Genomic DNA, 15,162 nt, shown 5'->3' on the forward strand with positions numbered 1-15,162 from the left:
ATAAAACCCATGAATTCAATTACATTCGTCGACAATAACTCGACATTGTAGTAAGACAGTGTAGTAAAGAATATAAATATAATATGACATAAATTTGATTTTGTTTTACTTTTAGTTAACATATATCTAAATTAAATCTAAATAAGATCATTTCTATCTGAAGATAATACGTCACGTGACATTTATAAAACGCTACTTTCAACAATAAATGCAGTAACAGTTTTTTTTTATAAGATATGAAAAATAATAATTATAAATAACTTAAAATTTTTATTTCAAGAGCAGCGCTTTAAATGGAATTACTGCACTCGGTTTCAAGCGTACACAATAAATAATAAGAGAATGTATCGACCATAAATCAAGCCTTAAAATCGTATTAAATTTTGATTGACTGAGTGAATTTCGGTTTATTCTTGTGCGTAATTAATTACATTATGTACTTACAAAATAGATAAAGTATTATTTGAAATCTTATTTATCAATGTTCATGTGTAAATGACTTATGGATTCCTGAAAACCGCCATTCAAGACATTATCGGATGTTTCTAAATTCAAGTTATTGTTATTTTCATTTTAAATGTTAAATTCTGCCCAAACCGGTGCCCGGTGCTAGGGAGGATGAACGGTAGCTTGCACTTACCATAAATCTCTTTTATGAGCACAGTTACGCTAACTAGTTACTAGCTTAATGAATTGATCGTAATTAGATTTTAAAATGTTATCAATCAAAAATTATTTTTTTTATGGAATTGCTGAACAGTTTCTCACTCTATTCATAGAAATTTGTTTGCAAACTTAATTGATCTGTGCTTTAGTTTTGGAATCATATAAAGCAGGGATGGCGTTTTAAAGTGGATTGGTCTACAATGGGCACATTTTCCATAAGCATTTCATATTGAGAATATATAAGTTGGATATTCTTATAAATAAATATGAAATATGTTGAATAAAAATATTTTGTTCTAGGAGAATTTATTATCTGCTATTTAAAGATATGTTATATCGGATCTTGTATCTCACACTTTCTATCAACATTCATATATAATCATTTCATAGTTTGGTAGAAGGTATGAAACCAAAACTATCAACATCATTATAAATGGTATAAAAGACCTTCCATTATGAACCATTTCACTTTAATTGATTTTACCGATGGTCTCTTTGTCATCTACTTGATAATATTGTTTAAAGTTACATTGTAAAATGTATGAAAAAAATAAATATAGTTATAGAAAAAGATTCATAATGCAAATTAAAAACTTTGACCTAATGATTGCATTATCGTAATGTTTAAAATAGTTTAGATGAACATTTATATATAACACTGCTAAAATTTGAAATTAAGAAACATCTGCAGATGTCTTCATATGAAGATAATCATGGTAATATGACAAGTTCTTGCCATGTTTCCTTAATCTTTCCTTAATGCTTATTATCATTAGAATCTTGTATTGTTCTTTTTTTTTCAATTCTCTCAATAATAACTCAACATAAACAACATGAACGAACTTTACAATTTCTGATTGACACGTATGTTTGTAAGTTTGTAATAAAGAAGAACTTCGTGTAAAGTGTAACCAAAAATATCTGTAAATTGGATTTCAAATGTTTCATTTAATAATTATGTGATTCCTTAGAAATACATTAAATGAACTGAGTAGATGGAGAGCGAAAAGTAAGCGAAATGATGGAAATGAATCTGGGGGACACGAACCCAAATGGAAAGAAGTAGTAATAAGTTACTGAACTGGAATCAACTTAACATGATTTTGTTGAAAGAACCACCATCAATATTTGAAAAGCTAAGGACATATCCGAAAAAAGCAGTGTATTGAATTTCAGTTCCATGAAACATCAATGGGAACAGACATTAAAACTCTAAAAAAGAGAAAAGGATGGTATATATGCTCATGCTTCTGGCAAACCTCAAGAGTACTACCTGTCACCCGGCCGCCACCACCGTGCATGCATCAGACATCACTTCAGGCTGCTACGCTGCCCTGCAATCCAGTGCTGTATAACACGGTCGAGGGCAAACTATTCGTCACTTAGATTAAAAATACCCACTAAAAATACTGTTAACATATATTTAACAAATAAGTCTCTGATTTGATTGAAGTAAATAACTTCTGACTTATTTACCTAAAGTCTGATAATCTCTATAAAAACCATAAACGACAAGGTAGATCATGCAGTTTCTTAACAGACTTAACTTTTTAACAATAACAAATTCCCATTGAAAAAATAAAAACTTGAAAATGGAATTCTTTAAAATTGACATTGTGTGTTTATTTACTTAACCGTCATATTTCATAATGTATCTGATACAGTGATTAATCTTAAAATGTATTTTCATTTCATTAAAGTATCTCAAAATATCTAGGTATGTGTACATGAATAATTTTGTTTTAGTTTCTGTTTAACAAGGCACTTTTATATCAATTAAAATACAATTGATTTCAAAAAATCTTTTCGGATTATACCTAAAACATTGTAATTATATGTGAAATATATTTTTCATAACACTCAATAGGAATCAGATATACTGAGCTAAAATACTATTTAATTTTTGAAATAATTTTTTAAAGAATGACGTGCAATCATTAGTTTGTATTACCCTCAGAATACAGCATGCCCGAGATTCATGCTAATGTTCATGGAAAATTTAAAATATGCTTGAAATGTATAATATTGTAAGGTAAACAAAGAATGTAACAAACAGATTGCAAACAAAATCAACAATCCAGGTAAATTACCAAAAATAGGCCTTACCGCTTCCGTCATCAATAGCATTTAATATGAAAATCATCACTTGAATCTTAAATGTATTTCTTATTTTAAATCCAAAATTAATTTTATTGTAAAGCCTGTCTTTGAAATACAATAAATACAATTAAGGCCAGCGTTATGCCCTTATAATATTAGAAATAACATTGTGCAAAAAATAGCATAAGAAAATAAATTGTTAAGTGTCATGGAATAGATTAAGAATAGCCCCAATCATAAATTTTAGAAATTTCCTGCTCGGTTTATACTTTTGTAATATCATTGTTAGCAGATTCTTTTGCAAAATCCAACTCCCGGATACCTATCTTGGGCGGTAACAGGCAAACATCATTATCTCCAAATTCATATGTTTTATCTAGACGAATAATAAATTCTGATCCGAACCACAGCATATTACATTTTATTATTAAAATTTTGCAAAACGACACTGTTTACCGTAAACCAAATATCTTTATAACAACAATATCTATACTTTGCAATGTAAAATTAATATCAGCAATGCCCAAAAAATGTAAATATTCAAATATTGAGTTTATTTTCAATGAAAAGACTGTGCTAAAGCAACAGTAGAAAAGAAAAAGAAACAACAACCACATAAAACATTAATTTTTTTATAGTATAAATATAAATGAAGTATGGGATATATTTGTTACATTGAGGAATGATGCCCTTTAGTTAATCTTGTTTTTTTTTATTGGATTTTATGTCACACCAATACAATATAGGTCATATGGCGACGTTCCAGCTTTAATGGTGGAGGAAGTCCTAAGTTGCCCCTCTTTGCATTACTTCAGGTACGAATTGGTACATGAGTAGAACCACTGACGTTCCGTAAGCTAGCTGGATAGCTTCCTCAAATGGAAAAAAATCCAAATTCGAACCCACATCGGTGAGGGGGCAAGTAGTTTGGCAACTCGACCACTTACACTCCCTTAGTTAATCAAAACACCTTTTTATTGAGTTAATGAAATGTACAAATTAGCCTTAGATAAAATGGTATAAAAATATACAAGTTATTAATTTCAATTCCAGGATTTTAAAAGACTTATTCTTATTTAAAAAAAGTAGAGGGACATGCGTGTTTTCGATCTTACAATGTTGCAATACGTAAGACATTTATAAAATATAAATCCGAAGTTTATCCTTTTCGCTAGATCTATATATTGTGTGCATTAACCGTATAGTCAGTCTAAAGTTTCAAATTAATGGGAGATAATTTGAAATGATGCACTCCGATATAGGACATGCTATTCATAAACGTATCCAACGATCTGTGGTAATTCAGCTTGAAGGTCACTGCGTTTCATAACATTTTGGAAAGGTAGAGTTTATAACTACTTAAGTTTAAATCTTGAACACTTTAAGATGGATCTATCTTAAATGAAAGGTTTATATTGTGATCTGTACATATTGGCATGGGGTGGAATTCTGTATGATAGTTAAACCTGACAAGACAAAGGTAATCAATACTTTTAATTTAATCGTTCGCTCGAACTCGGATCGCTCGAATACCTCCCTTCGCTCGAACTCATCGCCCAGTCCCGGCAAAATTCCTATATAATATATATTGTTCTACCTCGGATCGCTCGAACACGGATCGCTCGAACTCTCGAACCTGATCTCTGGTCCCTTCGGCAGAATTATATTGAAAATCACACCTTTTCGGTCGAACACAAAAAGACAAGTTGGTATGTCCTAAATAAATGACAGTCGGCGACGTATGTTTTTAACACCTCGTGATCGTGACAAAGGTAATTAAGGTTAATTGACACAAAATAAGAGGTGTTGTAACCGATTTATTTGTATGATAATATTGTTGATTTGCCGTTTATGGTAACGATAAAAAGAAAATAACTTGTGAAATAAGTGAAATATGCATGCCAATAAAGAATGACGTTTTACCCGGACGGCTTTAATTACAACCATGGTTCATGTAAAGTGAATCGTAACAGTGTTATCTATTTATAGAATGATACTTGTATGTGTGTTTATTATAGTAAATGACTACAAATAGATGCTGCTGTAAATGTTTTTAATAAATATTTCATTAATTCATTTTTTAAAATTATATTCATCCCATTATAAACATATAAATATATTTTGAACATTGTTCAACAAGTTTGGTGTGATTACGCAATCGAACTCAACCAATTACAATATGCATGAATATAAATTGACACAGCGTACCGTTATTACTTAAAACACTGGGATAATAATTCTGAATATGAAATATTCGACGAACAGATGTACTAACAAACAATTATATTGACGCATTTATCATTCGACCGATGTAAGCTAGGAAAATCTTTAGGCATATGATCAACGTAATAATAGTTCAACCTCGGTTGGCTCGAACTACCGATCTCTCGAACAAATTTGCACAGGCCCTCCGAGTTCGAGCGAACGAAGTTCGACTGTACATTAAATTTTATGTATTATTTACTTGTGTAAACATGCTTAACCGAGAAGCAATTTATTCAATTGAGAAGTCGAAAATTTCATTAGTCTCGTAACGTATCGTCAGGGAATGTGACTGATAAACTGGTCATATATCTTGGGACTTTCATTGTTTTTTTGAAGCATTTTTCGCCGGCAATATAACATTTGAATATTTAACAGTATCTTGAGAGCGTATGATGATTAATTGTTTGATTGACTTTTAGCTGTCACTAGTTCTTCCAGTATAATTTGCTTAACTTTATTTCAAGTATTCTTAATATGGCAACATGCGAAAATATTTACAAGATACACAGAAGGTTAGCATATTTATAAATGCGTTGTATCTCATTTGGATGTTGCAAGCTGAACGTTAAAAATGACAATTTTCTGTGGTTGATGTATGTTCTTTTTCTTAAGGGAATTATCCTTATTGTCTATGCATGTTTCACAACCAAACCAGTGCAGTTTTCTTAAAATCAAGTTACTTCATCGATATAAAACATGAAATATATATCGGATTGGTTTCAAATTTTGTTTCTTTTCACGAAAAGCATGGTAGATTTACACAATTCATTTTCACTTTATTCCCTTGCAGTTAATTATATTTTCTGAACTTAAACGAGTTCACGACATTCGTTTAGATATGCTCGAAATGTGCTACAAATGTAATGTCAATATTGAATGTTTTCCTACATATTCATTGGCATCTGTATATTTAATTTTACGTGATCACTTAATGACTAAAAGGAAGAAGCTCGCAAGTTGTTATGCAAAGTTATTTGCTTAAGTCGCTAGAAATCATGCAGTTTTGTCAAAATTTAAGCGCTTCTTGCTTCCATTGATGCACTGTCGATTTTTTTATTTAACACATTATAAAAATGTAGCAAATAAATTTCAAGTATTCATTTAGTCTCATTTTCATTTGAGTCCTAGAAACTCGCAAGAAGTGATACACATTTATTTATTAAACTCGTATTAATTCATGCACATTCATTTATCAAACTTGCAAGAGGTAATACAGTGTCGTTTCAAAAGAAATCATACAGTCATGGTTTAACACTTTAATGCTTTGCGAAAATGCGTATCTCAGCACTACTGACAATATATCTTTGTTAACCATACTGATTTGCTTGATGTTTAACGTTTGAATATTTTGTGTCAATAAATACAATTTGACACAGGCGATAATTATTATCAGACAGACAGACAGACAGACAGACACTCAAGCACATGTGTACGTACAATGTTATGATTTTCTTATTTAATGAATATCATTTATTAGTTTTCCAGCTGTAAACATACATATTTTTACGCAATTTATTTTTTATGTTAACAAAAAGATGATTACAATTTGTTTTCGGGGGGGGGGGATTTGGATATTCTTAATTCTAAATAATTTAACAGTTGATCTTTGTAAGTAAAATATAAAAAAATATATACATACATGTATATAAAGAATGTACTAAGGAGTTCAATCAAATTATAAATATACCTCTATGCCAAAACTTTACGTTCAAATATAATTTTGAGATATTCCCTTGAATAGTAATCATGTTGCGCTTCATCAAGATAGATCATGACCTTGGATAAAAATAAAATATGTGCGTATTTACTTTATTTTTTAAAATATATTTTTGAAAGAGTTTTAAAACGATAAGATTGTAATTTAATTACACTGTTTCGAGTAAAGGAATAAGGTAGCGCTATAACAGATAATTTATAATTGACGGAAGACATAAATTAGTGATTCGCTGAGTAATAATTTCATCAGAAATAGTCATAATACATATCAATTGTTATTCACATCATTAGAAAACATAATTAGTTACACTTGGACTGAGATTTCGCATTTTCAGCATCCGAGTGAAAATACAGTTTGCATAATTTCTCTACACTATTATCATCATCAATAAAGGGAGATGACTTTGAAATATAATAAGCGACATTATAAAATGTAAAACTATCCTTGCGCAAAACTAGTACATGTTATTTATAAACATTTTCGTGGAAAGGAAGTGAAATAAATATATGCCGAAAATTTGTAGGTTAGTTTCAAAAAAGTGAATGTAACTAATTCACTTCAACCGTGTAAAAGTCGGATAATAATATAGTTAAAATAAACAACTTCAAAGGTTAAAAAGTTTTCTTTTTCTTAACATTTTTTTTCTTCGCGTTTTTACATAAAATATCAGTGAAAAAAATAAGGAAGTATATCATACTATTTTCGATTTATTGTAGGTTATTAGCCTATATTGTTAGACACAAAACTGAATCGAAAATCAAAGTAAAGGATGTTTGACCCAATGTTTTGAAATATAGCATAATTGTAGTGTTACTATGCGATAATGCGTAGAACTTATAAGTTACTTTTTAACGTAGATTTTTTTATAAAGGGAGTCTACCTTGTATTGGAAAGGTGTACAAAATGTAGAATTACTACCCTTTAATTAAGACAGCGTATGTTTTGTAATTGTTCTTGAATGAGGTGTCGTTTCAAAACAACTCACCTTTATTTTCTATATCACTGTTCTTGACTTGAAATTAAGCTTTTATAAAGGATTCACAGTCATATTGGTGTCTCCGTGGTCATGACTTTTAATGTGTTGTCTTGTTATTGAATTATGATCGGGGTTCATTAAAGAGTTAGATTGATTAATTAATTAATTGATTGTTGAATGATACCTGAACGAATATGATTAATATCGTTTAACCCAACATTTTTTGAACAATCAAAATTTATCTTTTGGTTACCATTATTAATACATAAGAAATAGAATAATTTATTCGCAGCATAAAGCAGATAATGTTTTTTAATATCAATAAAGGTCATAAGTCAGATGAGATATGTTTATTGGAAAATCAAAATGCTACACAGCGACCGATTAATCAATAAATATAAATAGTTTTTCATTTGGGGTTAAATAAGATGTAAGTAAGAAAAAACATCTGGAAACAAAGTGAACCCTTAGGAAGCCTTAATCACAACAAAAGTACATGAAAATTGCAGACTCGGTTTGATTTAGCCTGTACATGAGGGATAATGAATATGTGCAACATTCCTCACGCCCTCTAGCAACAGCTTGAGCGGCACTCAATTCTCAACACTTAATAGTGCTGGCAGATTTCATTATACGCCAATTTGAATAATATATCATTTTTAGAAACAAGGAAGATAGTGATAAAAGTTCTGTATTTTGTATTCCAGGAATGGCCGTATCAGGACGTAAACAAAGTGATCTACTAGGATCAGTAGCAGCAGGATCAGCAGAAGATTTTGATCACTGCTGTGAGCCATGCCTAACCACAGGTCAACATATAGAAGCTCACGGATTTTGTGTCACTTGTCAAGAATACCTTTGTAAAACTTGCCACGATGTCCACAGAAAAACAAAAGTCTTACGAAATCATCACATGTTGCAGCGTAATGATTTTGATAAAATTAAAACCAAAAGAAAATCAAACAATGAATGCACTGAAATGTGTCAAGTTCACAAAAAAGAAATAATCAAATTTTATTGCCCATCACACCATGCACTCGGATGCACTGACTGCATAACCTTAGGCCATAGAACATGTAAAGTTGATTACATTCCTGAAAAATGCGTAGATGTCGCAGATGGGAAAGAGTTCGATGACGTCATGCAGAAACTCGGCGAAAAATTAAAAGAAGCATCAGAAATTTCGAAGAAGGCTAAAGGCAGTAGAAGCAACACAAATGATTACAATGAAGAAATCATCAAAGCGATCACTGATTTCCGAAAAGAAATAAACGACTGCTTAGATCTGATGCAAAAAGATGCTTTAAATAATGCTGAGGAAATAAAGGCCAACGACAACAAACTTATTCAGCATGTCCTTGATAAATGTGAAAATACGATTTCCAGTATAAAATGCTTGCAATCAAGTCTACGTGCATGCAAGGCAAATCATGAACACGGTCAACTGTACATTGATATGAAGCGGGCAGAATCTACGCTGAAATCAGATGAATTAAATGACGCAGAACAAACATTAATGCATACCAATATGCACTACTCATTTCAACGGAATGCTGAACTCGAAACATTGTTCTGTAAGAAAATGGTCTTCGGTGAGATTGTCCATCATTCTCGTCATGAATCTACAAAAGTTATAAAAGCTGTTGATCGTCTGATTCGGAAAGGAGATCTCAATGTTAAAACGTCATCAGATAAGAAGGAATTTAATATCACAGGATGTGCAGTTCTTAACACAAATAAACTAGTTCTAGCTGATTACAACAACAATAAGATAAAATTGATATCTATAGAGAACAGACTTGTACAAGAAGAGAAAGCTCTAGACTCAGGGCCATTGGATATTGCTGTAATGTCTCATGATCAGTTCGCTGTAACAATGCCTGATATCAACGAAATAGTTGTCATGACAACAGACGACAAGCTATCATGTGTCCGCAGTATTAAAGTGGATAGGACATGCTGTGGTATAGACTTTAATCAGAATTGTCTTTATGTTGCTTGTTTGTATCCTCCCAGAGTGATTGTACTGAATACACAAGGTGATATCCTGAATAACATGCCTCTGAACTTTCTGTCACCTAGCTATGCCCCGTATATTGCTGTGAGAAAGGATTCCAAACTTCTGTATATCAGTGACTATCTTAACGACAGTATAGTGAGCGTATCATTACAAGGGAAAGTTACAGCTACATATAAACATACAGATCTTAGTGCACCACGAGGAATGCTGATGTTAGATGACGGGTCATTACTTGTCTGCTGTTATAATGGAACAATTCATAAAGTCAACGGAGACTTGAAGCAAGGGAAGATAATGCATAAAGATAAAACCCGTCTGCAATCAATATGCTACAGTTCATGCTATAATGAGGTTTATGTTGGTTGTGGCTATAATAATTACAAGTTGAAAGTATTTGACACACACTGATCAATTGATGACATTTTCATTTGATAACCAAATTGAAGATTGCATTGCATTTATTGTTCTTAATTATAGAAAAAGATAAAAGTATATTTTGTATTATTATAATAATAATAATAATAATAATAATAATAATAACAATAATAATAATAATAATAATAATAATAATAATTATTATTATTATTATTAGTAGTAGTATTATCATTATTATTATTATTATTATTTTTTTTTATTATTATTATTATTATTATAATTATTATTATTTTCAGCAGCTCATGTGTTTCAAAAATATCTCTTTGTATCAAAAATTCCTTTTCGTCGATTTGAAACTTGCAAATTGTCGCCGATAATTTTGTTTTAATATCAAACGTTTTAAAATGCAAAACGATGATCCTTATAACAAATGAAACAAATGAAAGCTTCACTGAATTATTATGTTTCATATTAGGAATTGGCTAGATATTTAATGAGATTTCCTTTTAGACATAAAGATTTTTTTTGGCAAATTCTTACGCTCTTCTATTGTTTGCATTCATTACCCGACCCGGTTATATTGGAAATACAGTCAGTAGGGCAATAATCTTTATTTCTAACTAATAATACATGAATGACAAACTTCCTTTGTTTTCTTCAAAACATTGACAGCTGTCGTGTATGTAGATTTGACATACAAAGGTCACGAATTTTCAAAGAAAAATAACGTTAAAAACGTGAAGTTTACAGTTTATTGATTGATTATTTTGTGTTAATGTTATCACATGAAATGTTGAAGTGTGTCACAGGCTGAGAAAATGTGCAGCTTGTCTAGGATTCAAACACCGGACTCTCAGAATGCCATTTTTTTGATACTACCGACTGAGCTTCCAGGCCGCTTACACATCTTCTCCCCTAATAAGTGAACAGTGAATTTCACAGAGTTACAGAGCAATGTAAATTAAACTTCGAGCAACATATAGTCACGGTCCTCCGTTTGTTACAAAATGTCACAGGGTGAGAAAAATTTGCAGCCTGACCAGGACTCGAACCCGGGACCCTCGGGATACCGTACCGCGGCTCTACCGACTGAGCTGTCCGGCCGCTTACATATCTATTTTCCTATATAGTGAACAGTTCTGAACCATGACAAGTCGGTCGGTCAGCGGTCGTGAATATTTCATTCATGTTTTCATTATGATGTGCAACATGTGTCATGTTATACAATGGTCAGTGAAAATAAACTGTGCTCTTATGTTTATTTTACAAAACTCTTACATATGATCGACAAAACATTCATCATTTATATTTCCTTTTACATCTGTTGTGGTGGGAAAAGGACGTCATTCTACTGCTTCGCGTAATAAAAAATGTAACCTTGTCTTACTTTCTAGTTTGTTCAATCATTAATCTTAATATAACATATAAAAACAACTTTAAATACTGTATACTTTATTGTACTATGTTTATGTGTACTACATATATTTTGAAGCTTTTTCATGATCACGCCTACCAAATTTACGAAATTATGACATTAGATGTGACAAATATCCAAAAACAAACAAACTTATCGTATATCGCAGATTGTCTTGTTATATTTCGATTTTTTATCGACTATTATTTATTCAAACTGATAAGTTGTTCTTTAAATGGTACTTCATAACGATAGTGATAGTTTAAGGTAAATCTTTACTTTTTGTCTTACACGTTTATGTCTACATATAATTATTTCCAGACCTACCATCCTGTTTTTTGTTATAATTATTATCTTAGTTTATGCTTAATCAAAAGATAAATATTTCATTTGTGTGTTCTGCGCATGATGAGCCTATTGAGGGAACCCTGACTATAGTGTGATTGTATAATTAGAATTTATTCTCTGAACTAATGGGCTTATTTGATGTATTGCATATATCTGTAAGCATGCTGGGTCGTATATATACATTTTGTAAACAGTATCATTTTTTAATAAATCTTGAGAAACAACACCGTCAAATGACATTTGTACATTACCGATAAAGTGTGTGATAAGACAAAACATTTGCGCTGAGACTACAACTAAAAACAGCTTTGTATATATTTTTAGGAACGTTTTGTCTTTTGTGTTTTGTTATGATATACAAGCATTAGATTACAGACATACGTACTATTTGTTTCGTCTTTGTAATTGTTACTTGAATGTATAGTATGCATTGAAAATTTCAGAAATTTTTTAAGTTTTTACTTAAAGGCACTCTCTGTCACTTGTCATTAAATTGTAAATTATGTTAGATTATCTTTTTATTATTATTATTATTATTATTATTATTATTATTATTATTATTATTCAAACTCATATGTTTTCGAAATATCTATTTACAATGCTAATGATGATACATATAAAAGCTCTACTGAATGATAATTTTTAATTTTAGAAAACGTTAATTTTCTCACCAATTGTATGACCCTGTTTTAAAGAACGTAATCGTATATAACCAAGACCGCTATGCGAATGTAGTTATATTTTAAATAACTTATAGATGACCATATTACGTTACAAAAGTATTTATAACGTATAAATTTTACAGCATAATTCATTTATTTTCGGAAAACATTGCTTTATTTATTGACAGCAACATGTATATAGATGCGTGTATGTGGTATTATGTAAATTTAACAATCTCATAATGTTTTCCTTTCAGCAAGTATCACTTTACAAATATTTCGTAAAAGAGATATCTTTTAAACGTATAAAATAAAAGATGTTTAGTAAATCAGTCTATACATTGAACTCATGACGAGTGAAGTTAATGAAATATTTGTATAGTGAGATACATGTCAATATATATATTCAAAATTGAATAAGCACCGATAGTGATTTGGTGTATTGCCTATGTTTATATGTAAGCTATGTATACATGTATTTTTGTGTGTAATCGGTATATTATTGATTGAATGATGATAAAAAATTTTCGTTCAATTCAAACACTCTTTTGGTAGTTTTGATCAGTTGATGCAGTTTATGTGCTGAACTTATGACGAGAGAATTTAATGAATTATTTATGAAATGAGATACATGTCAAGCTATATATTCAAATCTATTTATGTACCGATACTAAATTTGATGTATTGCCTATGTTTATGTTTATACGCAAGCTATGTATACATGTATTTATGTTTGTAATCGGTATATTTTTGATTGAATGTTTCTAAACATATCATTTTTAATTACATGCACACTAAGTTAGCTGCTTCTCATTATTCGTATGAACTGAACCAAAAGAATATGTTGAAATTGTAACAATTTTGAATTGGAATGTTTGTATAATTCCACAATTTATAGCTTAATACATTTCAAGATTCAAAATTGTATTTTATTATGAAATGCTATCAAACATAACGATGAAGCTGGTTGTTTTATTTGTGCTCTTACAAAACGTGAGTCACGGTTATTAACCGTTACCCTGATAAAACCTAAAATGATCACCCTTCCGCCAGTATAATGTCTGGCCAGCAGTCTGATCAGATTTTACAGTGTTTGTTAACTACTTTATATTTTCATTTTGATATCTCAAAGTTAATTTGTAATTGACAGAAAGAAAAGTGGAAGATAAAAAAAATCCAATTAAGAAACTCAGCAGGTTTAAAATTAAATGTTGAATACAAATTAATTTAGTATTTTTGTCATAATATAACGTACTTTTAAGAAGTTATTATATTGATTAATCGATTGGTTCAATATTTGATTATTGTTTTATTGATTTGATTGTTTGATTTGAATGATCGATTGATTGATTGATATTCAGGTTATCAGACATGTACATAATACATGAATAGTATGTTAGTAATAGGAAATGTTCTAATTATGATTAGAAATTGATTTTAACAATAATTATTTTTGTTTCTGGTTCAGTATATGTTTTCTTCAAAATAACATGAAAGTAGAGTTTCATGATCATGTTGCATGCTTGAAATATCATGATTTGCTACCGTCATTTAACGCATCATATAGCTTGCTTTTGAGATTGAAATTTTCAAGATTAAAAATGTTGTCCGATATTTTAATTTGATATATAAAATTCCCCACTTCCAGTAAGTCAATATATCAACAAATCTGTTTTCTAGCCAGCTTTGTTAAAACACTCCTTTTGTTGTTTCATGAATCAAATTCTTTTATTTTTTCAGTTCTTTTTTGTCATCATAATTAGAAACAAGAAAAATCAGAACCATAGTTTTCATGGTCACGTGATGTGTTTCCATGACGATTATTCCAGTCTTTGCCTGTAACAACAGGTCTGGGTAAACGAACAGTCTGGACTTGGGAGGTTTCATTATAAAATGATTACTTTTCTCTTTTTGATGGATACTTATAACTTGGCTTTTGTTTCTGGTAACCTGTAAAACACCCACTGATTGTTGACAGTTGTGGCATTTGATTTTTGCTTTGTTGTAAATAAAGAGACAAATTGTTAAGATTTTTATCAATTGTTAAAGAATCGTGGAATAAAACACATTTTTTCATATAATATTGTTGTTCTTATTGCTTCCGGGTGATCACCATTTTCAGGATTTTTGCAACTTTTCTTGACATAAACTTATGACACTTATTGGTGTAATCACTTTTCACAAAATCTCAAAACTTACCTTAAGCGTAACGAAAGAAAATCAACAAACGAAACAAAAAATGATTATTTGAAGGGTTTTAGTGATTAAATTTCCTTTCCTTATTGGCTATTCCAAGCTATTGATGTAGTGAAGCGTGACGTGGATACTAGCCGACCAAGTCCCAAAAATAGACTTGACGATAAAAAACCTCAAAGGATGGTAGTAAATGACCAGCTAGAGAACTTTTTTCTGGGACGGACTATAGACGGATTTATTGCGTATTCTACAAACATTGGTAGTATTTCGAAAAGCTTCAAGTAGAGAAATAAAAAGTGGTGGTGAGAACAGGGAAAGAAACAACTTATGAATTGTCGTCCGAGCTGGTTGAGAGTTTGTGGTGCCAAAAGAGACAGTGACGCGTTGTACGGAAGATGGTGATTAGTTAGTCTCATAAGTAAG

General features: G+C 30.6%; 1 protein-coding gene across 2 annotated transcripts; it reads left to right on the top strand.

Moving 5' to 3' along the window:
- The first annotated feature begins 4,073 nt into the window (after window positions 1-4,073).
- LOC132756212 (uncharacterized) lies at window positions 4,074-10,198 on the top strand. 2 transcript variants are annotated; one of them, XM_060747219.1, is made up of 2 exons: window positions 4,074-4,246; window positions 8,432-10,198. In XM_060747219.1, the coding sequence occupies exon 2, from the start codon at window positions 8,434-8,436 to the stop codon at window positions 10,150-10,152; it is 1,719 nt and encodes a 572-aa protein (XP_060603202.1). In that variant the 5' UTR covers window positions 4,074-4,246; window positions 8,432-8,433; the 3' UTR covers window positions 10,153-10,198. The 2 variants fall into 2 exon arrangements, with proteins under 2 accessions (XP_060603202.1, XP_060603201.1); XM_060747218.1 differs by lacking the exon at window positions 4,074-4,246 and adding an exon at window positions 7,240-7,358 and having other exon boundaries at window positions 8,432-10,197.
- Window positions 10,199-15,162: the final 4,964 nt, after the last annotated feature.

This window comes from Ruditapes philippinarum, unplaced genomic scaffold (assembly GCF_026571515.1).
Source record: "Ruditapes philippinarum isolate M1 unplaced genomic scaffold, ASM2657151v2 ctg12052_1_1_1_1, whole genome shotgun sequence".
Taxonomy (NCBI): Eukaryota; Metazoa; Mollusca; class Bivalvia; order Venerida; family Veneridae; genus Ruditapes; species Ruditapes philippinarum.